This window comes from Diuraphis noxia, unplaced genomic scaffold (assembly GCF_037042655.1).
Source record: "Diuraphis noxia isolate RWA-SAM2 unplaced genomic scaffold, SU_Dnox_SAM2 contig0005, whole genome shotgun sequence".
Lineage (NCBI taxonomy): Eukaryota > Metazoa > Arthropoda > Insecta > Hemiptera > Aphididae > Diuraphis > Diuraphis noxia.
The window spans coordinates 37,373,831-37,401,817 of NW_028301715.1; the positions used below are offsets into that span (position 1 = coordinate 37,373,831).

Consider the following 27,987-nt stretch of genomic DNA (forward strand, 5'->3'; position numbering starts at 1 on the left):
TAACATTCTTAAACAAAATTATTTGATTATTTCTTCTTTTTTTTACAACTATCAATGTTATTTTTTATCAAATCACAGAAATGGAAATTTATTTAATTGTAATTAATATCAAGAAAAAAAAATACATAACTTTGAAACAATAGAAAAAATAAAACTCTAGGTAGATAACAATGTTATTTCCTAGCTAGTCAGTGCAACACACAAAGACTATCACAGACAATCTAAAGAAGCACGAAAGCTGCTTATATTTAATATAAGCAAACAACACCATTCTGCACAATTTTTGTACATAAATGGAGTAAATGACTGGTGTTTATTTGATGAAATTGTATATTCTGAACGGAATGAAAAATATTACTCTTTTGCCTTTTCCAGTCTATTAATAATGTATAAGACTTCTAGGAATGTATACAATAGTTTTCAAAAAAAAAAAAAAATTAAATATTAATTAAAGTCATTATTTATTCATTACATTATAAATATAAACCACTGATATCAATACTTTTTATAAGGACGGACCTCAATTAATAATTCATTGAAAATAAACTGTACTATTTGATTATAAAAACATATAGAATTACAATTTAAATGCAAATGTTTCACCTATTAACTAACATTTTAGGGAATAAATAACTCAACTTTTTAAACATATAGATTAATAAGTCATGTGCATTTTTAAACAGTAAAAAAATTAACTAAAAACAACAAAATACTTGATTAAATTTATAAAAAAAAAAATTATACATAGTTAATCAAGTAACATTATATTGCAACATTTCAAAAGCAAATCTGACCAAAATATCTGGTAGATTTGCATGAGGAAAAAATATCCAAGCACACCCCTTCCCTTAAACATTAGAGATCTGATCCTGACAAAAAATTGTATAAGAATTAACAAAGACTAGATAATAGTAATTAAATATTAAGTTAACATAATATTTTTTTTATATATAATAATAATAATAATTCATTTTGTTCTATGCTACAACATTATTGTTTAAACAAAGAAAAAACAAGAACAAGTAACTATAATAACATAATAAAGTGGCATATTTACAATAATTGTCCAAAAGTATAATAATTTTACTTTATCTAAGAAAAAACAATTCAATTTACATAATTTGAGACCATACAATACTGAATTATAACTTCAGATATTCTATTATTTATATAAATTGAACTTAATTAATAACAATTATATCAATAGCTAAAATATTAACAAATCTAATATTAGTCATGGTAAGTTACACATTTTTTAGTGTAATAAAATAGATTCAAAATATATGAATATGATCCTTTGCACAAATCTTTGAAAATATGCCACTAATAACATAAATTATTATTAAAATAACCACTTTTGTTCTTTTTCAAACAATTTTGTGAAATAAACCAAAGTAAAAAAATAACTTAAGTTGAATATTATTAAAAATTAAAACAAAAATAACCATTTTAAAACATTAAAATAAAGAAACCACAATTTTTAAATAAAAAAGTAGGATTTTCAATAAATAATTATGTTTAAATGTAAATATTTATTATAAAATTCATGAATGAAAAGAAGAATGAAAATGGATTACCAATTAAAAATACTGATGATGATAGGTATTATATTTATTTTTAATATTTGTAATACTGTGAGGAGATATATGGAGTAAGAAAAGTTGTCAAAAAAAAATACATATTAATTTTAAAATGTAAATAGAAAGGAGTAAAATTTACTTTGATTATTATGTATATATAGATAAATATTTGATGTATATGAATGTATCCCACAATGTTTTACATTTAAATGTGAAGAGAAAATAAAAATTCTGCTTACACAAAAAAAAACACTAAAAAACTACATATATTAATTAATATATATATTTATATATATTAATATATATATATATATATATATATATATATATATATATATATATATATATATATATATATATATATAGACATTGTTACACGCTTTTAAATCATTTAGATATTAAAATATAGTACTTGTTGTTTTCCAAAGATTGATTTAATTATGAATTTTAAGATCTTAGAAAAGTAAATTTAATATTTAAAAAGATCAATTATAAAAAGAAATTAACTACTTTAAAACAATAAGACAGTTAACACAAATTTCCAGCATATGCTTATAAAAATTATTAATACCAGTTCAATTAGTAATAAAACTAGAAAAGGAACTATTATTAATAATGTAACATAGTTTAATGTTTTATTTTGAAGACATTTATAATAATTTTCACGTTTTATCATATTTTGAATAATTTTAAGTTAAGTATACATAAGTTATGAATTTATTTGAGCAAACAATTGGTGTGTAACAATATATATATATATATATATATATATTAAATTTTAAAAAACAAATAAACGCATGTATATATGTCAAAGAAGTAGGAATATTTGTAAGTATGGAAATGTTAATTGATTTATGGTGATATTGTTTTATATTTTATATTATTTTACAGCCAAGGAACATTTTTTTTAGACGAAACTTGCAACCTGGGCTAACTATCTCGATTGGGATATTTGGCGGCTGTGAAACGTCGAGGCCATGGTAAAGGCCAATTATATTGACGAGGTATTGGGCCATTAATATTTCCTTCAAAGTATCTGAACATCCAAAACCACCATGTCCGTGATAAGTAGTTATTGGAACTGCTATGCTATAATAAAATTAAAATAATAAAGTGTAAATAAAATATTAAATTGTTGGTAATAAAATAAATATATTTAACTATAAATGGCTTAATTAAATTTCACAATTTTACAAGAATATTAAGTGATATATAATTAGTAGCATTAATCTTTATTAAAATTTTACAAACAAAAATTGATTATATTATAGTTTTTATTGGCGGCATGATGTGGCCCTGTTGTACACTCAACTACTAAAACGCTTTGAGTATACATATCAGCCGATGTTGCTAGCTTCCGGATAGATGACCACCCTGATTTTTAACAACAAACCCTTGCAACACATACAGCATGTGTTCCAAATTAACCCCCCCCCTACAAACAGTTAATGGCCATAATTGCCAGGCTTATGATCAATAAAAAAATTTTTTTTCTTATTGAAGACATTTTATAAATAAATAGTTAATGAGAACATATTTAAATTCATAAAAAACAAGTTATTTAAAATTTGTATATACAATACAACTCACAGTACACACAGATTATTATATATTATTTTCTATATTATTAATTTATATATATATTATATATATATCCATCAGTTGTAGAGATTTTATGTTATATCCAACAAAGTAAAGTAAAATTTACATTATTTTAATAAGTTGTACAACCATTTAAGGATCATTGAAATTTTCCTCTTCTCCGAAATTTAAAAAGTCATGGAATACTTAGAAAGTTTAGTATTGATTATTACACTTTTACATAAACTATTAGACCAATTAAAATTAACATACCTTTAGATAAACATTGTTAGCTAATGTATGGTATATCCAAAATAGTCGTGTAGTAACCAAATATGCAATAATCACATCAATAGTATAGTGACCGTGTGCTATGAGTACCATTAATACTCCAACAGCTGCCATCAACCATGAAGCCCAATGCAATAAATACCATCGCCTGGGAGAGTCTATAGAAAATTAAAATTATTATTAGCTTTTATACCACTTGAGAATAACTCTTGATGTATATACATTCAACAGTAATTAAGTAGCTCATCACTAAAATTGTTGTATGTCCACTATATATATAATCGCCACAAAATGTGTGTTTGCCATTGATTGATAAACCAAAACCAGAAAATAACTGGAATACACGTCTAACAATTAGTAATGGGTTTGTTGAGTTTGCTTTGGGTGAACAATAATAAGTGGTACTAGATGTGGGCAATACAGTTACAAACATAGTAACAGAGCGAAGAAGATATAGAAGAGACAACATGAACATCAGTCTACGTAGTACAATAAACCTAAAAAAATCATTTAAGCAAATAAATTCAAATAATAATTTATATATAAATTATACACAATTGAAAACAAATAATTTTAAATTAGAGGAGATTACATAATATACAAGGTGTACCGTGAGGATTTACCCATTGCGATATCTCTTGAAATAATGGTGATATTGAAATTCTGGTTTTGTAATAAGACTCACAGGGTAAGAACTACAATTATTTCATATTTTAATTTATTTTAACGATTTGGTAAAAAAGTTAAAAAATATATTTTTTCGTTTAATTAATTCCAAAAATAAAATAAAGATAGCCATTTTGTAGAATTTGTTTTTCTGAAAATATTGGCGTTTCAAAATTTAATTTTCATAAATTTCCTGATTTCTAATTATTTTTTTTAGTTTCGAGAAAAATTGCAAATTATTTAATACTGTAATTTTATCAAACATGTAATGCACCTGCGCGCATTCTCATACGGCCGGCCGAATACTTTCCGTGTTCCTAATAGTTGGATCATTTTTTATTTCTTCAAAACTAAAAAAAATATTAAAATAAATTTTAAAGAAGAAAAATGAAATAATTGTAATTCTTATCCCAGTGAATCTTATTATAAAACTAGAATTTTGATATCTCCATTATTTCGTGAGATATCGCAATGGGTAAATCCTCGCGGGACCCCTGTATATATTATATTAATATGCTTTCCACCAGATTTGTAAGTCTTGTAACACAACATTTGGACATCTCTATATCAGTTTTAAAAAGTGTAAATAAAAGATTTTAGATTTCACCTAAGAGAATTATTAGTACAAATAATATATCAATTAGAAAAATATTTTTAAATGAGAAAAAAACAAAAAAATATGATTGTATTAATTAAAAAAATTATAAAAGAAATTTAATATGTAAAAGATTTGAGCTGTAAATGAATACAATTAATGATTATATTGTTTTGTACCATAAAAGAATGAGTAATAAAATTCAATCCATTCATCTCTGTAGCAATGATTTAACCTACTTAAATAGTTTGTAATTACCTATACTTATGACTGGCAATAATTAACAATGTTAAATTTGTGCTGACAATGATAAATATTTCTGATACATCTAATGCCCAGTCTCGAGCAGGTACAGCATCTAAAAATGTATCCGGTAATGGTTTGTACAGACTACGATCAGGCACTCTTTCATGGACAACAGCCAAGGATGTTGTAGTGATCAAAAAATTCACAATCAACAATATTAATGCTAGATTTAAAAATTAATTATAAATGTTCATTATATTTATACAATTTAAAATAATATATCCCAATATTTACCAACAAAAGTCTTAAATTTCTCCTGTGGGATCCTAATTTTATCATTTGATGGCAATACATTAACATTATTTGGTATATCGATGTGCACAGCTGCTCCATTAGCATTGTTGTTGAGATATTTGTGACTAAATCCAATTTCATCTTCAGCAGGTGTTGTCCCACTATCAGGTTGATGTTTGTTATCCTCCAAGGCTTGGTGTGTATGACCCATATTTGGTCGTTGATGCTCACAATTGTCTGTATTTGAATCATTTCTTGATTCCCAACCAACACCATTACTAATGGCTGTTGTTACTTGTTTACATAAACCCAACAATGGCTGTCTTTGACGTTCATTCTAAAAAAAAAAAATACATTTAGAATTAAATTATTTTGAAATAAGGAAAATATAAATGATAAAAAACAACTGAATTAAAGATAAAGAAACATATTTTAAACACACATTATTTTAAAACGATTTTTTTTAAAATAATTAATGAAAGTTGCTCTTGATCTAGTATAATTTTTACCCTGATGAGACTATCAATTATTTAGTGGCTTAGTGCAGGAGGATGGAATAAGTTACATAATATTTTTAGTATTGATTACAAAAATAATATTGACAAATATTAAATATAAATAGTTACGCTATAAAAAGATATAATTTCAAGGTAAATCAAAATTTAATATCCATTACATTACACTAGGTCTTAATTACTATATCTTGAAACCGTAATAACCTATAAACATAATTGATAATTACAAAAAATATTTCTGAAAAACCATTTTAAGAAATATCATGGTTTATACTTTAGCCTTTTATCATACAAGATTTATACCATAATGTCAATGGGAAGGGGGACTGAAGCCTCTTTAGCCACCCCTGAGTACACCTTCTATTATACAGTTAATTTTAGCTTCTTTTTAAAATTTTTATCTAATATCGGAAAGTCAACAATATTAAAATGTATAAATGTAGGTATAGTAAATAGAATGCTACTGAATATGACACTTAATATAACATAATGTAATACTAATTAAATTTCAATAATTATGAGTATTTTAAGTCATTGTCGAGTACAATTTAATATTTTGAATAACAACTAACAATAATAAAACCGATATTAAAAAAAAAAAAACAACAATAATACTGTTTAGTTATTATACATCTACCTATTTAATTACTGGACAATATCTCATAATTTTAATTCGGTGATTTAAAATGATTGGAAAAAATTACACAAAATTTACATCAAAGATATGCACCAGTAAAACTAGATAATTTAAAAAAAATTTAATTTTTATGCGAAATCGGTTTTCAACAAAATAGATTTTGGTTTTAAGTGCGATTCTAAAATAATGATGTGTTACATAAGAGTTTTACTGAATATTTATTATGTGATTTTTTTATGTAGGTACCTAAAAAATTTTCAAAATATTTCGACTCATTTAACATTTTAAATTTTTTATGAGCATGAGACATTTTCAATTAACTTCTAGTTTTTTTTTAAAATTAGTGTCGATAAAATTTACGGCAAGTCATAAAATTCATAAAACTTAAAAGTTTAATACAAGGTTCTTTATAGGCTGTTGTTAGCAGTGGCGTATATAGAAATTAATTTCGGGGAAGGGGGTTACAAAAAAAATTAATATTTTAATCAAAAACCTAAACTATTTAAATATAACCTACTCAAAATATGTAGAGTCTATCTCGTCTGCTCGTCACTCTAAACCTAGTATCTATCTATAAATTGTACGCAGAGCGACTTTCCAGTATTATTTATTAAATATTTAAATTACATTTTAAATTCAGGACAAACATCTATTACATTTAAAATCGAGCTTACAATCATTTCAGAAGATTGAAATTCTATTAGATTTTTATAAAAATATATAATTTTAATGGTTTACTAACATTTAATTTACCAATCATAAGTCACCAAATCTGTTTAAAGCACCATTAGCACACCACGAATCGGATAAATGTTCAGTTATTGTTTATGCTACTCTGAGTATAAGATATTATAATTAATGTAATACAATAAACAGGGGATAAATGTTTATAAAAATAAAATATTGCGAATACATAGTGTAATAATTCATGATTTTGTATAGGTAATATAGTTAGAACCTTGTGATTAATGTGTAGATACCCATATATATTTAAGATAAAAACAGGATAAAATTATAAAGTTGTAAATATTATAAATCATAATAATGAAACAATACTAAATATTAAGTAATAACCAGGCGCGGATCTAGAACATATTTACGGTGGGGGGGGGGGGGGGCAACTTAAATAAAATTTCAGCCTAAGTCTGATAAAAACATTATACATACCATGTAAGCTAATAGACCAATAGTATTACTTAAACCCAGTTTATCAGTGCAATAAAATATATAAAATAAATTTGATAAGTAATATAAATGGTTTAATTAATAATGATACGTAATATATAATAAATAATAATAAATAATAAAATATAACAAATATTAAAAAATCCACCAATCTAGGGGGGGGGGGCATGGCGCCTGGTAATAACACTATTTATATCGTAGTATTGTACATAAATATAACGAGTATTTGAATACCATTATACCTAATACAAATGTATTGTTTTACGTCTATACTAATAGTTTTTCTAAATGGGTTTTGAAATCTATCGATATTTTAAGCTTACAATGTATATTATTATTTAAATCACAGAAAAACAGTTATTATTAAATTACTATATAATTAAAGACTTTCCTGAAAACTTAAGTGTCGTAATTTTTCCACTTTTCACTTTTTCCTGACAATAACGAAGGTTAATTTTATCATATCATATCTCTCATATTCATTTTTGAAACATTAAGATTAAATAAATTGTATAATGATATGAATCTTTTAGGACACTTATTTGAAATTTAGAAAAAAAATTAACTATTATTACAACTTCATAAAACATACACATTTGTACATTACACATATATAGTAAATGCGTTATGCATATTATTATTGAAAATTTACAAATGATAAACTCTTAAGTCCAATTTGTTAGTATGTTGAATATAGTAAGTCACCTTGGCGTAATTAACAAGTTACATAGCATTAATATATTTTCGGAACTACTATTTAACTATTATAATTATTATATTATTTATATTAAAGAGTAGGTAAAAACACATATTAATAATATGTCATGCCACGCATATACCTATTTCTTACTTCACGACAAAATAGTGTTGATAAATGATAAATTGTTTTCAAAATGTACGTAAGCTGAAGAATTGGATACAACTCGTTATAAAAACATTAGCGAAAAATAATGGTAATAAAATATACGTATTTTACAATACTTAGAGAAGTATTTACCATAATAGTACAAATTTGTCATTTACATTTGTATATCTTATAGCTAGGTACAACTTAAAAATAATACAAATCTAAGTATCTACCAACATGGACACGTCAACATTAGATTACATTTGTTTTATATTTATTTATTGTACTGAACAGTTGCGGTCTAAAGCAAACAAACTGAAATTAATTAAACAAAAGCCTAGTTTGTTATTCGTCACTTAGGTAGGTACCTACGAAATTTTATCAGTATTTATGTGGCGCTTACAATAAGATACAGACAAAAACTGGATGACTTATGGTGATGGAGGGGAGCTTTAAGGGGCTTTATTTTATTACACTGCATAACTAATACACTAATAAGATAAGAACAGAAATATTATGAATTCATGAAAAACCTATTATACTGCATGTGTCTAATACACGTTTAGAAATACACTATACACAATAACTATTATGGATACATTATTTCCACGCCAAACACTCATATATTTTAGTTGAAGTTACCTGCTGTTTATATAGTAAACGTTTCAAACACATGATAAAAGAAAAAAAATGAAATGTATAATAGTATCACACGTCAATATAAATAATATAATATTCTTATAAAACACCATGATTTTTGGCTTTTTCTTAAATTTAAAAACGTACGTTCTTACAATGATAATATAAGGTGAGAAATATTTTCACAGCGTATTCTTTCTTGTAAACCTAAAACCCAGGATACTCACTGTGCTGTTTTAGATGTTTAGATGTGTTAAATAAAAAACAAAAAAAACTGAAGGTTATAAATTTGTAAATTTTCCTGCATTTGAAGTATTTTTAAAACATAAAAACTAAAATGTCAAATGTCAACATTATTCATTTTTGAATTACAAAATAAATTTTGTCAAAACTGATTTAGCGTGAAAATTCCTATTTTTTCTCATTTATTAAGAAAAAAACTGGAAACATTTAACTTCTGCCCACTTCCCCAAAATTACCTATCAGATCTACTTAACAGAGAAGATGTTTAAATTGAAGATTGAAACATTTTTTCGAATATAAAAAGTATCTGGATACAAAAAAAACCACACACACGTAATCATTGTGAAATCAATACATTCATCGAAGCTTATAGAATCTAAAAACTAATATTTGACTCTTTGTCATCAAATTATTTTCATTAATAAATTAGGTTGGCAAGTTTAATTAACTGAAGATAAACAATTAATATTATGAACATAGACCTAAACGGATTTAAATATAAATAAGATCAAATTGAAATGTTTAAATTTTAAATTTTAAAATATAAATTTATTGTATGAAAATACCAAATATAATTCTTGTCTTGAATATAACGTCATAACTTGTGTTTTATCACCGAGTTGTCATTACTCGTTTTTCAAACAAGATAATATTATAACTTGTTTTTTTTTAATTCTACAGATTTATTTATTCAGTATTTTTTAATAAACTCTCGTTGCCATGATTAATTGATAAGTAATAAAACAATTTTTTATTTTATAAAAAAAATATTACTGTATGAAAATGGCAGCTTATACTCAAAAATTATTGTTCATTTTTTTTTTTAGTATAACTAAAATAATAATGAAAAGTAACTAATATTACACTGAAATTTCGTGTAATTATACACCAATATTTCATAATATATTATGGGCATATGACAGTTAGTATGTATCAAATTATATTGTTTAGAAGTGTTTACAGTTCAAGTAAAGTAATATCTACTAAGTACATTGAATTTCATGAGACATTATGTAATATGGTTATAATTCATATAAGACTCATAAATGTCGAATAGAAATCACAGAATTGTACATTATTTCTTTTTTTTAATTTTAACTGAAAGTTAAAGCCTCAACAACTAATTTAACATTTATTATTTAATATAGTAGTTATAATATAATCAAAAATATCTGTTGAATGCTTACTTTTTCTATTAAAATATTTATAATATAAAACTATTTAGGTATTTATATATTTTAAAATAAAATAATGATAACACAATAACTTACTAAATGTCCATTAGCTGGAGGCATGTCAATTTCAATATGAACGAATTCTTTTTTATGGCCTTCGTTAGATGTATAGGAAACCCCTTTAATTCCAATTCGATTTTGGATTCCATCAGTGCTAGGCTCTCCTTTCAGTTCTAGTACCATCCTAAAACAATAATTTTCAATGAAAATCAATAAATCGCAGATTTTCAAATAAATATTGAAAAATAATAACGTCAATCAATGTATGTTCCTATATATACCCCATTCATGGTTTATGGTTAAGCGAGGACTACAACGTCAATGTTTTTACTTATATTATGCTTACCTATAGGTAATCTGTATGAAGTAAAACGATAATCATATTTATTCTCGAATAATAAAATAACTATGATCAACACCTAAGTTTCCTAATATCAGTGTTTTTATAAATCCTATCATTAATAAAAAAAAAACAAAACTGCCAAATACCAAAAAAAATACAATAATTTTAATTTTTTGAAATATATGACCACTCGTGTCTAAATATTATTAGGCAATTGAGCATTGTTTTTTTTCTTACACAAGTAAACGCATGATTTTGATTTGTATAGAGTAATTAATAAATATAGACTTTTAACCTATTTGCTTTAATAATTTATACTACGTAGGTATAAGATATAATCATATAAGTACCATTATTTTCTTAATTCTAAAACACCTTATCATTAACACAAGCCATTATTGCATGATTACCTATACCTAATTGTAACAATACAAGTTAAATTGATTAATGAAGTTTTTTTTTTAAAAATAATTTCTATAATTATACGTATATTTAATAAGAGTAAACTATAAATGAGGACATAGGTGACGTCAATATGTTAAGCTGAATAAACACGGTCGAAAACATCGATCGTTTGAAATATGTAATAAAGTTTATTCGTCAATGGTAAATTCACTAAATTCAAATACACGTACAAAAATTCAAATACAATTAATTAATCTTTGATAATGGATATCAAGATAAGATGAATGGATTGAAAAGTATAACAATAATTACTGTTGAACACGAACACAAAAAACAAATCATTCATTTACTACACAAAACATAAATTCCTATACTTATACGCCCTTAATATTATTTAATAGGTCAGACACTCGATAATACATCGTTACTGTAACAACCCTTAACGACATTTAGAAACCGTCATATATAACACAATCTACCTAGTAAAACATGAATGACAAACTAATCAATAATATGTGTATAATTTTTTTCTTAATAATAATATGTAATACATAACCATGATTAATAATAGTAAATAGAATAAATAGATACTTACGTTATATAAAATAAGTATAACAATCAATGATAATTAAATCATTGTCCGTATTTTATTTTATAAAATTATAAATTTCATTCATTCAATCTGTAATATTTATTTTAAACATGCATTTTATTGATATGCCGACTATTTCTAGTTTTTAACTATCTACAATAGTTTACACATTTTAAATGAATACGATTCATTTTTAAAAAGCAAAAAATTTAAGGTTAAAATCATATTTAAGTTAACATAAGGTTAAAATCATATTTAAAATCATCGATTTTACAAATTATTAAAATAAGACAATGATACAATTTTCAAATCAATAACAAAATAATAAATACAGTGTCAGGTAATAAGGAAAAGACAATGGTGGTTAATTTAAAAGCAGCTGATATGCCATAGACCGTACCATAAGATTAATTATAATAGTATAACATGGAATAATAATTTTGTTGATATCGTGAATCACGCCTATTTCGTTATTGAAATTCAATTTTAAAATGTAATATTTTTCAAGAAAATTTTTATTAAAACATGTTATTAACAATTAATACTAGATTCATTTATAACCGCAATGTTTTATCATATCTCACAAATGTTATTAAAATAAACAATAATTAAAATATTTATAAATATTGATAATATATTACATAAAATACGCTATATTTATACGCGCACTTGAGGTTCTTATATTTGGAGTTAATATACATTTAATGCATTAATAGTAAGCAAAAATTAGACATAATTTAGGTGGCCTATGATTAATCTATTACAATTTAGTGAATCATTAAATTAAGCTGTTTTTATGCAACTCGGCATAAGTGCTAATTTCGCCCATCATAACTTTTATTGCTAAGGTTATCATTTAACAACCAATACAATTATTGATATTATTAAATAATATTTTTGTCTTATAGGTATACCTAGAGGCATAATTTACACTTATAATTAATGTATTATTCTATTGACACCAAATTACTTTAACTATAATATGATATAATAAATTCATATCTATATAAACAACTAACATAATTAATTATATGTAATGAAATTTTTACATTATTTTAGTAATTTCAGATTCCAGATTCAATTTATTAATTATGAGTAGGTAATATTACATTATACAATATTAATGTGCATATAAACATAATTAATTTTAAACTTAGAATTTACGTTTAAAATTCAGAAAGTAATTTGTTTTTCGTATAGTGTACATTTTTATAAAGCATTCATATGTCAACTTGTATGATTTACGTCTTAATCAAGGATAATAACTATTTCATATTATATAAAAATGTGTAGACTGCAGTTCACTACGAAAATGAGTATGTGATTTATAGAATACGTTCAACTAATAGCTTCTGTCATGTTGATAAAAATAAAAATGAATTAATAATAAAGTAGGTACCTATTTTTTTTCTAGGCAAGATATTCGTTAAAATAACATAATTATTCTAAAATAAACCGATAAGAAATTAGTTTTAATAACAATTGCATATATACTAAAGTAACACAAAAATTCTCAATTGATATTAAAGAGCATTTGTTCTTAGAAATAAATAATACGTGCATTTCCATAATTAAAAAAATATTGAGATATTTGTATTGCTCTCAATATCTATTTATCTCCTCTATACATGCATTTTATATACAACAATATCATTTATATATCTATATAACTATGGGAAATAATATAATAACGAAAAAAGTATGTATGCCAAAGGAAATAATATAATTCGTCATGGAAAATTTAAGCGAAACATTTAGTTTCTTTTTTATACAATCCCGTAAATCATCGATCAATCATACAATTTAGTTTAATATTGAGTGAATAGAAAACTATTTCAGGTAAAACATAAACAGAGTAAGTAGATAATTCGTCAATGTTTTATTTACTATAGAATTCAAAAAAATATTAGACTTAAACGCATTTTAACTTTTAACCAAAAACAAAAAGCTTCATATTTAAATTTAATTAACACATCTAAAAATTATACTACCTAGTTTAATCAATTTGAAAATGTGTTCTACTAATGGCAAATACTTACAGGATCTAAATTGTATAGATAAACATTTTTAATGCGAGTATAAGACAAGTATAAACTAGTATTCATATTATATGTTAATCCCTATAATATAACGTGTACCGGTGTATCTATAACAGTATAACCTATTGTAGGTATATTAATAAATAGGTTCTTATATAATATTACACAAAATATTTTGAGGAAAAATAAAATTATTAAGTAAGGATAATAGGTAAATAATATGATATTTAGTAAGTAGTTATTTTATATCTATTATTATTTATTTACTTACCTAGTCAAATCAAACTTATGATAAATATTAAATAGGTACGAGTTTACGACCGTTGAAATATTAATATAAACAATTCAGTAAAATAACGATATGTGATAGTATTTTTTAATTTTTATATATATTAATGGGCTACTCGGGTCATTGAGAACTACATAGCTCATTTGTTATTATTCTATTAAATAATCAAACTCAAATATATTAATACAAAAATTAATTTATTATTACAAAATAATTTTATCATTAATCAAATGTATATTAGTTTAAATTTATACCAAAGAGAGGATGTATTTATTGGTTATAAAGCTTTTTTACCATATAAAAACTTTTTAAGCTAGCAAAAAATCTATAAAAATTGCATATTAAAATATTAAAATTATTTAGACAACATTTTTAAAAATAACAATAATTTAGCTTGTATCCTACGGGATTAATTCCTTATGCGCGTAAGGGTAATTTACCAACAACCTATGGAAAATATGAAAAATTCTATTTTAAGACAATATGGAGTATTATTTTAATAATACAAGATAAAACTATAGTATCTAAAGAAAAATCCTATTCAAAATTATAAATTAATTAATTTAAATATATATTAAAAATATGAACAAGCTGTAGGTGATAACCAATCATAGTTGCAATTGAAACTTAAAAATACATTTAATTATGCTCACTCCATTTACATAAAAATGTTTAGATCATAAAATATGATTATTGAATCCATAAGAAAGCAAACGTAAATATAAGGAGGAAGACTATTCGGGTTTTAAGTACGACAAAAACAGGTATTATCTCATGAATTTGGAATTGATTACTATCAAATTGGCTGGTTTCGAATTATAATTGTCAGTATATAGGTTGTTTTCTCAATCTTTTAAAATTTATAAAAATAAATTCGATATTTTTTTTTTTTTTTAACATTTATTAGAATATATACAATCTGTAATAATGGTTACAATAAGCATATGGGCTGAATTTACAGTTGTTGTGAATGCGTGAGGTGAGTAGCAACCCAGCGGTAACACTCGACATGATTTAAATGCGATATAAAATTAAAAAATAGAAATATTAATTACATATAGACTATATTATAGTTTCTATATACTTAGTATAAGTAAATTAAGATTTAAAGAAAAAGAATCAACGATCAAACACATATAATTTATTAATATATTATTAATGTGTGTATAAACTAATATTTGCATTATATCTATAATATGTATTGTTGGTTTCCAACGAAATTAAATGCAAATACTAAAACATTTAAGACTATTTGCCACTATTAAAGCCCTTTTTGAATAACAAACATTTATTATTTTTTGTTTCAATATCCAATTTCGAGATTTAAACTTCAAACGCTTAAAAAATACTAGGTATAACTTTTTCTTCTTCTTAGTCTTCGCCTTCCTTCTTCGGCCACCTGTCTTACACCTCCACTCTTCTCGATTTTCCATATCTTCTATGCACATACTAACAGCCCCAGGGGCGCATCAAGGGGGGGGCAAAAGGAGCAGATGCTCCAGGCGGCAGGGGCGTCCAAATATTTAAGGGCGGCAAAAAAAAGTCGATAATGTTGTTTGTAATATAATAAAAAAAAAATATTTAGTAGAATAAATATTAATTATTTTAGTTTAAGAATTTACGATGTCAATTGTCGGAATATTTATATAATATCGTAATGGAATCTAATATTAGGTACTTATTAATTGGGAGAGAACGCTGTTTTTAGACCTTGTTTTCGTAATATCTAGTATTTGACGTATTAATCGTACTATTTTTATTTTAATCACTATTCACTATATATATATATATATATATATATATATATATATATATATATAGACATGTTATAACCGCCGGGACACGGAGCTACCCGCATTCGATATTGTCATGTACCATTGTACCTACTACTGCAATACTGCAAATCTGTAGCTTGTTGTTCGATTATAATATTCAATATTGTTAAAACTTTTATCGTTATAATAATAATATCATAGTCTTGATAGACGAGTAGAGTAGTGAGTAGTTGACGATCTCGACAGACGACAGTGTAGTCAGTGTAGTGAATAGTGATGACGTACTGTTACGTTTATTAATCACGTGTTATACTAATAAACCGTACGATCAAAATATTTTTTAAATGCCTAATAACTTAAAACGTAAAAGGTTAAGCGGTTCCCAATATAGACGAATATCTAAAGAAAAAAAAGAACGTGAAGAACAATTGATCAAAAAAACGGAGAAATTAGAAAACTATTTTAAGTTAAAGGTAAGTGTATATTTTATAACTATTGTTTCAATTGTATTTTTACAAAGTAACTGATTATTTAATTATATAAATATAATACTGCCAATTGGTCTCAATTGGAACGCTTTTTAAAGTTTTTTAATAATTTCTAAAATTAAATTAGTATATATAGGTATTATTGTATATTTTCAAAAGAAGATTTAACAATAAACGGTTTATTCCAAAAACTATCCAACTCCCCTTTGGCATTAACTTTTCCAAATGTTTTAATTGTCTTAAGAATATATGCATGTATGCCATGTTCTAATGCAAGTGGTGAGCGATCATTTTCTGTCCTTAAAAGAATTAAAAATTACCTACGATCAACACTTTCACAAGACAAAACTTCTTCCTTGACGCTATTATGTATTGAAAATGATATTCTTAGAAATATAGAGTGGTCTGATATTATTCAAACATTTTTATCTGTAAAAATTCGCAAGAAAAACTTTAAATAAAGCAAACAATAATAATAATAATAATTTAAAGACATGATGTATTTATTTGTGTATTTTAATTTCCTATCATATTTTGTATCTATACTATATATTTATACAAGAAATCACAAAAGTTTTGAACTTTGTAAATTTTTAGGATAAGTAATGTTATTGTTATATAATATTTAAAATTTTAAACATAGTATACCTATTTCCTTGGTCGTTTATCATTACAATAATTCATAGCTAGGTATAGAATATACCAGATACCAAGAGACATGAGTTTGAAATTAATAATGATATGTAGACATGTAGTATATGTAATAATGTATTAATATGTATAAATTGTATCTGGTTCATGTGTTTAAATATATAGTATAAGACAATAGGAAGAGTAGATGACTAATTATTAGGTAAGCATAAAGTTTTTTGTAAGTATTAATGTTTGTTCGAGCGTAGCGAGAAAATTTTTTTTTGGTTATTTACTTGTAAAAAAAGGCGTATACTGAATTAGGGGCGTCATATTTATGTTTGCTCCCCCATACATTGTCCCTTAATACGGCCCTGAACAGCCCTCATATAATTCTCAATAGTATCCAACCATCTCTTTTTTAGTCTTCCTCTTCCTCTTTTTTTTTCAACGTTCATTTTCATAACTACTCTTACTGCTTTTATTTCCTCTCGCCTAATCACATGCCCAAACCATCTCAATCTATTTTCTTGTCCACTATCGAAACTACAGCAATACTACTGCACATATTCGTTCCTTATTCTATCTTCTCTTGTCACTCCACTCATCTAATCATTCTCATTTTAGTGATACTAGGTCTAACCTTTGTATTTCTGATATTTTTAATAGTTAAGAACAACTTATGAAAAATCTTTCATTAGATTTACAAGGTTTTTGACTTGAGAAAAAAACTGCATAATTTTATTACATAATACTTTTAAAATAGTTCAAAAGATCCCAAATATATGAAAATTATTTCATTTGGCTATAGTTACCTATAATGATAATATAAATATTTTATAAAAATTCCGGGTATCAAGGGTTAAAATATCTTATATTAAAAGTATTATAGGCAAGTGTGATATTATCTGCATTTTGTAAGCAATTAGATTTTTAGTTTAGCTATAAAATTCCATACTATTTTTTTTTATTTTTTTTTAAATACCTAAATATAATATAATATTTTTAAGATTAACAACTAAAACTTATTAAACAATAAATAACTGAACCAAATATTAATTAGTTCCGTAATCCACAATAATACATTATTAGTTATTAATTATTATGATACACTAATCACTCTGTAGTCTGTACACAAACATTTATAATATATTTTTAAGGCCCCCTCCAACTAACAAGATAGTAACAGATATGATAAAAATAGAAATAGCTACAATTATTTAATACATACAATATTGCATGGGAAATGTAAAATAAAACACTAGCTTGAAAATTCCACAGTAGTTGTAGTTGTTTATTATTTAATGTTATCGTCAATTATTTTTAAATGCGTATTATGGTTATTGACCAGGAGACGTGATAAAAGCTTTCAATAAAATAACGAAATATAAAACGTATTTTAAAATCATTTTATTACAAAACTGTATTGTAAAATAGGTGCAAATAAACATTTAAACCTAAGCATAAAGTTATAACACCTTTAATAATATTATATTAAAATAATTGAATAAAGATATAGGGTAGAATTTTTTTATTGACGAATCATTTCCCAAGACAAATATAAAACACATGAAGTAAAATGTAAAATAAGGTAGGTATTAATATTTTGAGGCTACTACAGCAATACATAGGTAAGTATTAAGTATATACGTAAGAAGTCGGTAATTGCAATATCGTGCTAAACATTTATCTATTACGTTTACTTCCAGAACATATGTGAGATGTAAAAATTAATCCAATGATAATGCCAAGACTGATAAATATCCCAAAAATGTATTATATGATGCTAATCATTATTATCAACATAATATTTTAAACCTTGTAGTATGACTATAAAGTATAAAATAAATAGCAGTTGCAAATAAGGTCATTACGAGGTTATGTAAGTATAATTTAACTATCACTTTTACTAGTAAATTATAATCGGAGTCGATTTTCAGACACGAAGTTTAGACAACGACTAGTTAAGTCATCGTCTTGACCCACCCAAATGTTGACCCTCGCCACTCGCCAGTCTAATACTAAACAGGTGCATAAACCTAGTATACGTACATGCATTAAGTTTAAGTACACATGTATATATTATACATACATTGTAGTAACTAAACGAGACGACAACAAATGTATCGTACAATACAAAGCGTGGGAGGGAAAAAATCGTTAAAAACGGAACGAAACGTACAAATAAACAGAGATGTGATTCTCATCGAAGAAAGTTTGAATGCACCGCCGGTAAAATAGAGCTCACCATGTGAATGCAGAAGATACCATTAACAGGAAACCGTGGATCGGTTGGCCTCGAGCAGAATATTACATGTTATTATTATTGCACGATAATGAGATGGGATACACCACCGAAACAACCACTACCAGTGGCGATCACAATCCATACGTATATTATATATGTTATGTATATATAATATATGTGTGCGACGGAAACGGTATCACACGAGCACAATTCTATAACAGTTGTAGAACGAGCTTACTGAACGTGAAAATTGTTTTTAACGTTTACAATATGACATTGTTTTCTACGAGAACCGTGAAAAATGATTTGTGCGTCACCAATAGATCGGAACGGCGGTCACGTGAGACACTACGACGTATACGCACGCCACGGAATTAGACGGTACACTGCCCGCCGCCCGGCAGTCGCGAATCGCGATTATTTCCGACGCAGAGGCGCGCGCGAGTGGTGTCGTTGGGAGACGCGCGCGCACCCGGCACCGCCGACGATTGTCGGTCGGCTGGCGAGAGGTGGAAGTCCCGCCGCCGCCTCCAATGTTTACAGTGCTGACGATGGTGTAGCGTCGGCAGCGCCGACTTGACAAGAACCGAAGGACACGCCACTTGTCTTAATGTCCGTAACGTGAAAATTGAAAAAATATACATAGATGCATATATATTTCAGAACTGACTAAAGCCTAAAAATATGGCATCAAATCACAATTTACAATAGATTATGATGCATGTACGAGATTTAATTAGGACACCGCGCTACTGCACGACAGAGTGAAACGACATATTTTAGAGCCTGATAGCTGATCCGCGTTCAGCCACTTTGAATGTTTCATACTAATATACCATTCTCGATAAAATAATATTGTTCTTCAAATTTTTTTTCAATTTATTTTGCATATTAACTTAAAAACGATTGCAATCAATTTGTTTTATTTTAAGAATACATTACTGGTTTTTACAGTGTGATTTTTTTTTGCCTCATAAAATAATTATACAACATATACTTTTTAGCACAAAATGTAGAAAGAAAATAAACTACAAGTTAATCCGACAAAGCAAACCGAAAGATATGCATTTAAAATAATATTTTTAATGTGTTACTTGATTTAAACAGTTATAAGTGGAATATATAGTAAGGTGTTTTATTTAAATTGCTTACTTTTTTATATACTACAGAAGTAACAATGTAGAATGAGTGCTAGAGGAAAACTGTTGTAAACATTATAATGTGTTTGTGAAAAAAGGTTCATATAGTGTATATCTGTATACTGTATAGTGTACAAGTATTATAATACAATATGTCTCTGTATAGGTAATAGGTTTAATACTACTGCAGCCGTAATTTTGGGATATTGTTTCCAAAACTACACATTAAGCCGTTAAAGCTTGTCTATATAAACCAAAACAACCTAATCAGATCAAAAATAATGTATATGTAATATTACAAAATTAAGGGGAAAAAATAGAATTTTTTTTAACACATCAATTAAAATCACTTAACTCTCAATTTTTATTTATCTTAAAAATATTTTTATTAGATATTTTAATCTGCAATAATGTATTTAATATTTAATGTATTAACATTAAACAATCGTTAATAACATCACCCAAAGTGGATTATACAGTTATACGACTATAATCAGACACCCACCATCTGCATGAAAACTACATATTTTACTTCTTAAATTAAAATTATATAAGCTGATATAGCAATATTTGATTAAATTAGCCAATAAGTTAAAGAATCGGGTGCAAAAACACTTGTATCCTTGCCTTTGTCAATCAGACATGAGCGTGTTTTATACTCTTATTTAATTATTACCATTTATTGCCTGCGAAAATAACGGAACTACTTATATAAACTATAGTATTTTTATTAAAAAAATATCAGTCAAAAACTTAAAATGTTGACTGAATACCTTAAGTACATCTTTTATAAATAATGTTAAACTATTTCTGTTGTACCTATATAAAGTATAATAATTTTTTTTTTAATATTATAAATAGGTAATATTAGTAATAACAATAAGTATATTATAAAATGCATTATTTTATGTTTTTTTTAGTTTGCAAAATTATGTGTAAGCGATTAATGCTGAGATGCATAATATAAACACATCGTACAAAATTACATAAAATAATATAAATATAAATAAGTTTTTTTAAGCTTTTAAATTGCATGGATTCAATTGAATGTTAAAAAATAAAATAGTAACAACACTAACAACATAATGACGATTTAATTTAAATTATTAATATATAGATTAATATTGTATAAATTATAATCATGACATAGCTTTCCTGTATACATACGCAATTTCCTAGATGAGTCATTCGTTATTTATTGTGAATTAGAAATGTTATATTCAAAGAGGTAATACAAAGAATCGACCGCAAGATACGACCGCGATACTAACGAAATTTAGAGTCATCAAAATTACAATTAGCGAAGAACTGACATACCTCTGCGCTACCTATTCATTATGGTGTATATTGTATATTGATATAAATATAATCATTTATATTTTTTTATACTGTTTATTTGTACCTAAAGGTAATAATATGTAATTTAAACAACAATACAGTAAAACGATAAAATAATAAACTAAAACATAGCAGAATGAGAACTTTTTAAACTTATTTATTTCATCTAAGAGTGTAATAAATACTTAATATGAAGTGTATATTGTAGATAAATATCATCTAAGAACTGTAATAAATTAATGTACCTAGATACTTTTTCAGTATCTTCCATTTTTACCCATCTTTGCTATAATACCTAACTACTAAACATAACAAATTACAATTCTTGGGCAATAACTATAGGCCTATAACAATAACATACAACCAAGTATATACAAATAATATCATAATATAAAGCATTTAAAATATAATTAAGTTATAATAAGTAATGTTTTAGTGAACTGTTAAAAATTATTTAGATAATATATTATGTTTATTAAAACATTAAATTCTTAATACTTTCAAATATTATATTTTATATAATATAATTTATGTAAATTATTAACAGACTCTAGAAGACACAGTCCTATAAAAAAAAGGAAAATATTAATATTTAAAGATGCGTATTCAGCTGAACTTTAACCTAATATTAAAAAATATTGTAATAGAGCCAATAACGTACATATAGGGAATAGGGGCTAGAGTAGGGATTCAATCTCACCTGAAAAGTGTACATGTGTAAAATTATTATTACATTATAAAATTATAATTACACTGTCGGGGGGATTCGGACTAGGGATTTCTATAACCCCCTCCCCACCCCACGTAGTTAAATACTATACATCTTAGTCATCTTACTAAATAGAGCAATAAAGCGTTTTTTTTTATTTAAAACTTAAATGATTATTTAACTATAGTAAGAAATACATTTTATACGTACCTATTTCAAGAGTTCAAAAACATTTATACATCATCCAGCCTTACAACAAAATTATTTTTTCGATTTTGTATAGTGATTTTACATTTATACGTACACATTAAACAATAGCGATATCAATATAAATTATATTATATAATTACTGTATAAATAAGTGTAACTAATAGCCTTTGTTGTCGATGTAAATATGCTCAATAAAAAAAAAAAATACAATAGCGAACTCAGAATTTTAATACAATATTTAGCGTTTTTTTAAGTATATAAAATATTTTTAGAGTAATTTTCGACTTATCGTTAACATTACATTAGCATAATATTGTTCGTCTGTAGTCACATCGTGCCATGGTGACAAAGCCACGATGCATACAAGTTTTTAAAATTTTAAAAATACTACAATCACAAATTAAATCGAAAATCTAAACTAATATCATAATACAAAAACTTTGGTTAATCAATTTCACAACAATATTTTATTTAATTCTAAATGGAGTTAGAGGTGTTCGTTTTTTTTTGACATTGTTCAGATAGACAAAATTCAACAACTTGTACCTACATTCAATATTCATAAACCTTGGATAAAATAAAAATGTTAGTTCCCAAATAATTTTCAAAAAATTGCTAAAAACTGAAAATAATGTTGATATTTTGAATAAATTAAACTCCCTTAGGAACTTAATTCGAATGCTAGATTCTTAATGTTTTGCATCAATCATCATTGTTTGATCCACTAGATAACGAAATAAAATAAGACATTTACCATTTCAATTTTTTTTTTGTGATTAAGAAAAGTCGTGTTAAGATTATACATTAGGTGGATGTAAATTGATAAATAACAAAAAAAATTCATTGGCATTTAACTAAGTAGTAATTTTTCACACTTCACGTAAATTATATTATTATTGACTATTGATATAACGGACTTATAATATAGATGACAACCATGGGGACGAGACCAGCCACTTGCCCCTCCTTGGAAAAATTATACAAGCTTATAATTTAATAAATATTAGCACAATACTGACAACATACAATAAAATTATTAACTTCTAGGGTATAAGATAGGTCTTTGTGTATGACGAGCGATCATCGTGAAAAAGTGAACTTGAACTAAAGTAGTTTCATTCAAGATAGCATTAATATTTTCGAATGAATCAAAACAATTTTCAATTTTTATTTACCAATTCTGAATTATACATTTGATTACATTTTTTCTATTTTTTAAATAGTACTTGTACTTATTAAAATGTATTTTAATTAATTATTATTTATACCATAAAAATATTAACTTTATAAATAATAGCATATTTATATTAATATGTTGAAATTACATTAAGCCTTTATTTAGCTTAAATCTAAGAATTTTGTTATTTTGTCCCCATCTGAAAAGTTACCAATTTGCGCCCACTGTGACAGCCATTAAAAACTAAAAGATAATGTATAATCTACTAGCTGATAAGATTTTTTTTTAAGATAATATTAAAAAATAATATATAACACTATTACAGTAACTATTATTTAAAAACAATTTTGATTAATAATCGTACCTATACTGACTTTTCAAACAAACCCATATACCTATAATACAACCATTTATATAAGCTTATTTATTACGTATATCTTTAAGTATACGACGTATAGATACAAACTTCAGACTCTCAACTATTAAAAGTAATTAATTCATAACACATATTTTGTAATATATAACTAGGTATCAATAAATATAAAATTATTCTGTGAGACTAGAAAAACCTGTAAAATATTAGAAACAAATTAATATCTTGAGGTTTAAAATTAATAATTTATTTTGGCAATACCCTTGACCTAATCAACCCTTGACAAGTATGTATCATTATATATTGATATTCGTCACGAACATGTCTAATTATAGGATATATTGAGAATTTTTCGAGTAACATTAAAGACCTTCAAAAATAAAATACAAAATACTCAATAATATTCTTACTTTTTGTTATTATATATTTATAGTATACATCAATACATCAAAAAGTATGATCAATCGTGTATAATATTATTTACATTCAACTTAAGCAATTTCATTTTTACATTCAATTTGGATGATTATGTGCTCAAAGTTCAAATTAATTTTATCGATTAATAGAAAAAAGGAAATAATTAAAACTTATTCAGTTATTAATGTATGAACAATTAATTATAACTAAGAACTAACTTCTAAAATTATTTACACAGTAATATCACAGAATACATTAATATAATAACATGTAGTGTACGTGTGCCAATATATAGTATTTTAGATTTAGAAGAAAAAAATAGTTAACTTTAACGACATTACTTCACATCTTTTATACTATATTATTATTATATAGTTAATATGTTTAATGTGATTTCAACTATATTTTTTAGAATTATATTATTTTTAGAAAATTAGTTTACATTAATGAGTCATCAACGGACAAAATAAGCCCACTTTTAAAAATTTTACTCCTACATTCAAAAACGCTAATTTGCTCTAATACACATCTGTATACGTAGTTTCTTAGGTAACATTATATTTGTTTACGAGATCGTCGAGATGATTAAAAATGAATAACAATTTTAATAATTGACCTATTTGAGGCTATACGCCTATGGTATAAAAAAAATGTATGATGCCAGTAAAAAATAGGAACAATAAAGGGGCGTATTAGATATTTTGGGTGGAAAATTCCACAATGTTAAGAAATGAGAATCGATAATTATTTCACATAAAGCAAGTTTGCGTGCAGTGGTGCCACGCCCCAAAATCGACACTTCCCTTTTCCGGTGGAACCTGTGGAGTGTGGAACCCTATCCAAGTATGCATTATGTCAGCAGTCAGCTCAAGTAGTAAATTATAAAAATGTAATATTTATTACATATTTACATACACAATACATTCAATTATTTAAACCCCAAATTATTAATGAGCATCTAGAATTTAGTTTATATTCATAATCAACAGTTAAGTAAATAAAAAACAGATTTTTAGATAACAAGTGCTCAATATACACTTAATTTCTAATTATTTGAACTGGAACTTTCAAAGTTCTAACGCACACTATAAGCTCAAAATATTTTAAATAATGCTGGAATTAAAAGCTCAACACATAATCACTTCAAAAATTGTTAATATCCCATTAAAATATCAAAAAGATAAGAAAGTCTTATCTGGGGTTGAAAAACAATCACTAAACTATGAATCAATATAAAGCTAATGAATAATGATCCATTTAACATGTTTTAATGACCCCTGATTGATGTATTAAATTTTAGTGAACCACCAAGTTCATCTATTTCTTTTATTACCAGGTTGTTTATAACCTGTCATCAAATTTCATTCCTAGTTATAATTATTTTAAATCTTATCACCTGTCTAATACATGAGTAGTATTATACTAAGTATACTTATATTACTATACCCATTAGAACCTATTACTATACGACTGGTATTGATATAAAAATGTTATGCAAACATTATGACAACAAAAAATGAATTAAAACCACATAATTAATGAAAATAAACTCACCCGTTCGGTATCCGAATAAAGTGCGTTTATATTGATCTTGATGTAAAGTATATACAGTGTTGAAAATTATTAAAATCATATTAAACAATAATATAATTTTAAAAACACAATAGGTGACATTCAAGTTTCTGAAAACAGTAAAATTAATTATTTATAAGTTTATAATAATATATTTAATTTATTATAAGTTTATAATATGTAGAGTAACTCCTTAACTTAGGTGAACTTAATTGTTTATGACAATTGGTAAAATAAAATAAACTATAAAGATATACAAGACAATTTTAGGTAACTAGAAAACTAAGAGTGTTAAAATCCTTTCTAAGATACATGAACTTACCTTCATTATTCGCTTAAATCTATTAGAAACTTTCTACCTCTCAGCTTAATTTATCCTTTCATAATTCATTTATATTCATTTATCCGATTTAAACAATTAATTCAACTTTTTACACATTGCAATGAAGATCATAATTTTAAAATGAAGTTTTAGTATCACTATAAATTTATCTCAGTAACCTACCTATTAAATATTGTTTACAACTTAACGATAAACATTTTTTTTTTTATATACTGTCTACTTTTTTATAAAATTGAATAATGATTACCTAACCGCCATTTTAATCATTAAATAATAATGTAATTTGTAAAACTGTTCAAAAAGCAAAAAATATTGTATATATAACAATTTTATCAAAATGACAGAAAGAAACGATACAATTTTAATTTTTTTACTAGTGTAGGTAAACACTTTTAAAACGTACAACTTAAATATAACTGATTATATTTTTAAAATATGTTAATAGCAGGTAACGTCAATAAGTACCTGATACTGAATAGTTTATAAAATGTAAAGACAAAAAGCATAATTACTCATAATAGACATGTATCATATAATAATATTATGTATACAATAAATTGAGAATACTGATTCAGCATTTATGCTCTTTATTGTCTAACAAATATGATTTAAGTAAACAATATTTATTGAAATGTGTATACTTATAAGTTGCAATTCAGCATACTTCATTATTATTATTTTTTCTTGAAATATTTAAATCATTTATGTTTTATGAAGGTATATCCAGTTAAAATACTCATTAATTTTTTGATATAACAAAGACTTTTAAATAGTCACTCATACATTTCACTATCTATAGTCACTCCGAGTTCTGATTCATTTATCATTTGTTATTAAATCCAGTGAGATCATAGGACATCTTAGGTAGGAAGAAATAACAACCTATATAAGTATACTATTATAACTAAGATCAAACTTACTTACAGATTAAACATTGACCTCCATCACTTCGTAATTCTTTAGGCCGTTAAATTCCACAATAATAGGTAAGAGTTAAGTCTGTATAACTCATTTAGTATTATTAGTACTATGATGAAAATGAACTAAAAACTTTTTGAATTTTTTATGTGAAAAATAAAATAAAATTTGCAACCTATAAATTAGTAATAACGATAATAATTTAACAAAACTTTCACAAAACTGTAAACACTAAATAATTATTGTTGTTACTTGTTAGGAACATATTAATGTATCACTACTAACTTTATTTGAGTATTTGACCGATATCAGTACATTCCAGTTTCCGGAGTTATTTAATATTTTCTTATAATGACGTATTTACTAATTCACTGTTGATATGGAAAACAGCCTAAAATATTATAATGATATACATATTAGGTATCATC

At 25.1% G+C, this 27,987-nt stretch overlaps 1 protein-coding gene across 5 annotated transcripts; it reads right to left on the bottom strand.

The window, feature by feature from the left end:
* Window positions 1-442: 442 nt before the first annotated feature.
* Window positions 443-27,986, bottom strand: LOC107173732 (phosphatidylcholine:ceramide cholinephosphotransferase 2-like). Of its 5 annotated transcripts, XM_015524387.2 has the most exons (9): window positions 27,845-27,975; window positions 27,566-27,734; window positions 26,281-26,408; window positions 10,591-10,738; window positions 5,254-5,590; window positions 4,972-5,182; window positions 3,675-3,949; window positions 3,435-3,610; window positions 443-2,669 (listed from the first exon to the last, which is right to left on the bottom strand). In XM_015524387.2, the coding sequence occupies exons 4-9, from the start codon at window positions 10,735-10,737 to the stop codon at window positions 2,511-2,513; spliced, it is 1,305 nt and encodes a 434-aa protein (XP_015379873.1). In that variant the 5' UTR covers window position 10,738; window positions 26,281-26,408; window positions 27,566-27,734; window positions 27,845-27,975; the 3' UTR covers window positions 443-2,510. The 5 variants fall into 5 exon arrangements, with proteins under 5 accessions (XP_015379873.1, XP_089084472.1, XP_089084474.1 ...); XM_089228346.1 differs by having other exon boundaries at window positions 27,566-27,986; XM_089228348.1 differs by having other exon boundaries at window positions 27,562-27,986.
* Window position 27,987: the final 1 nt, after the last annotated feature.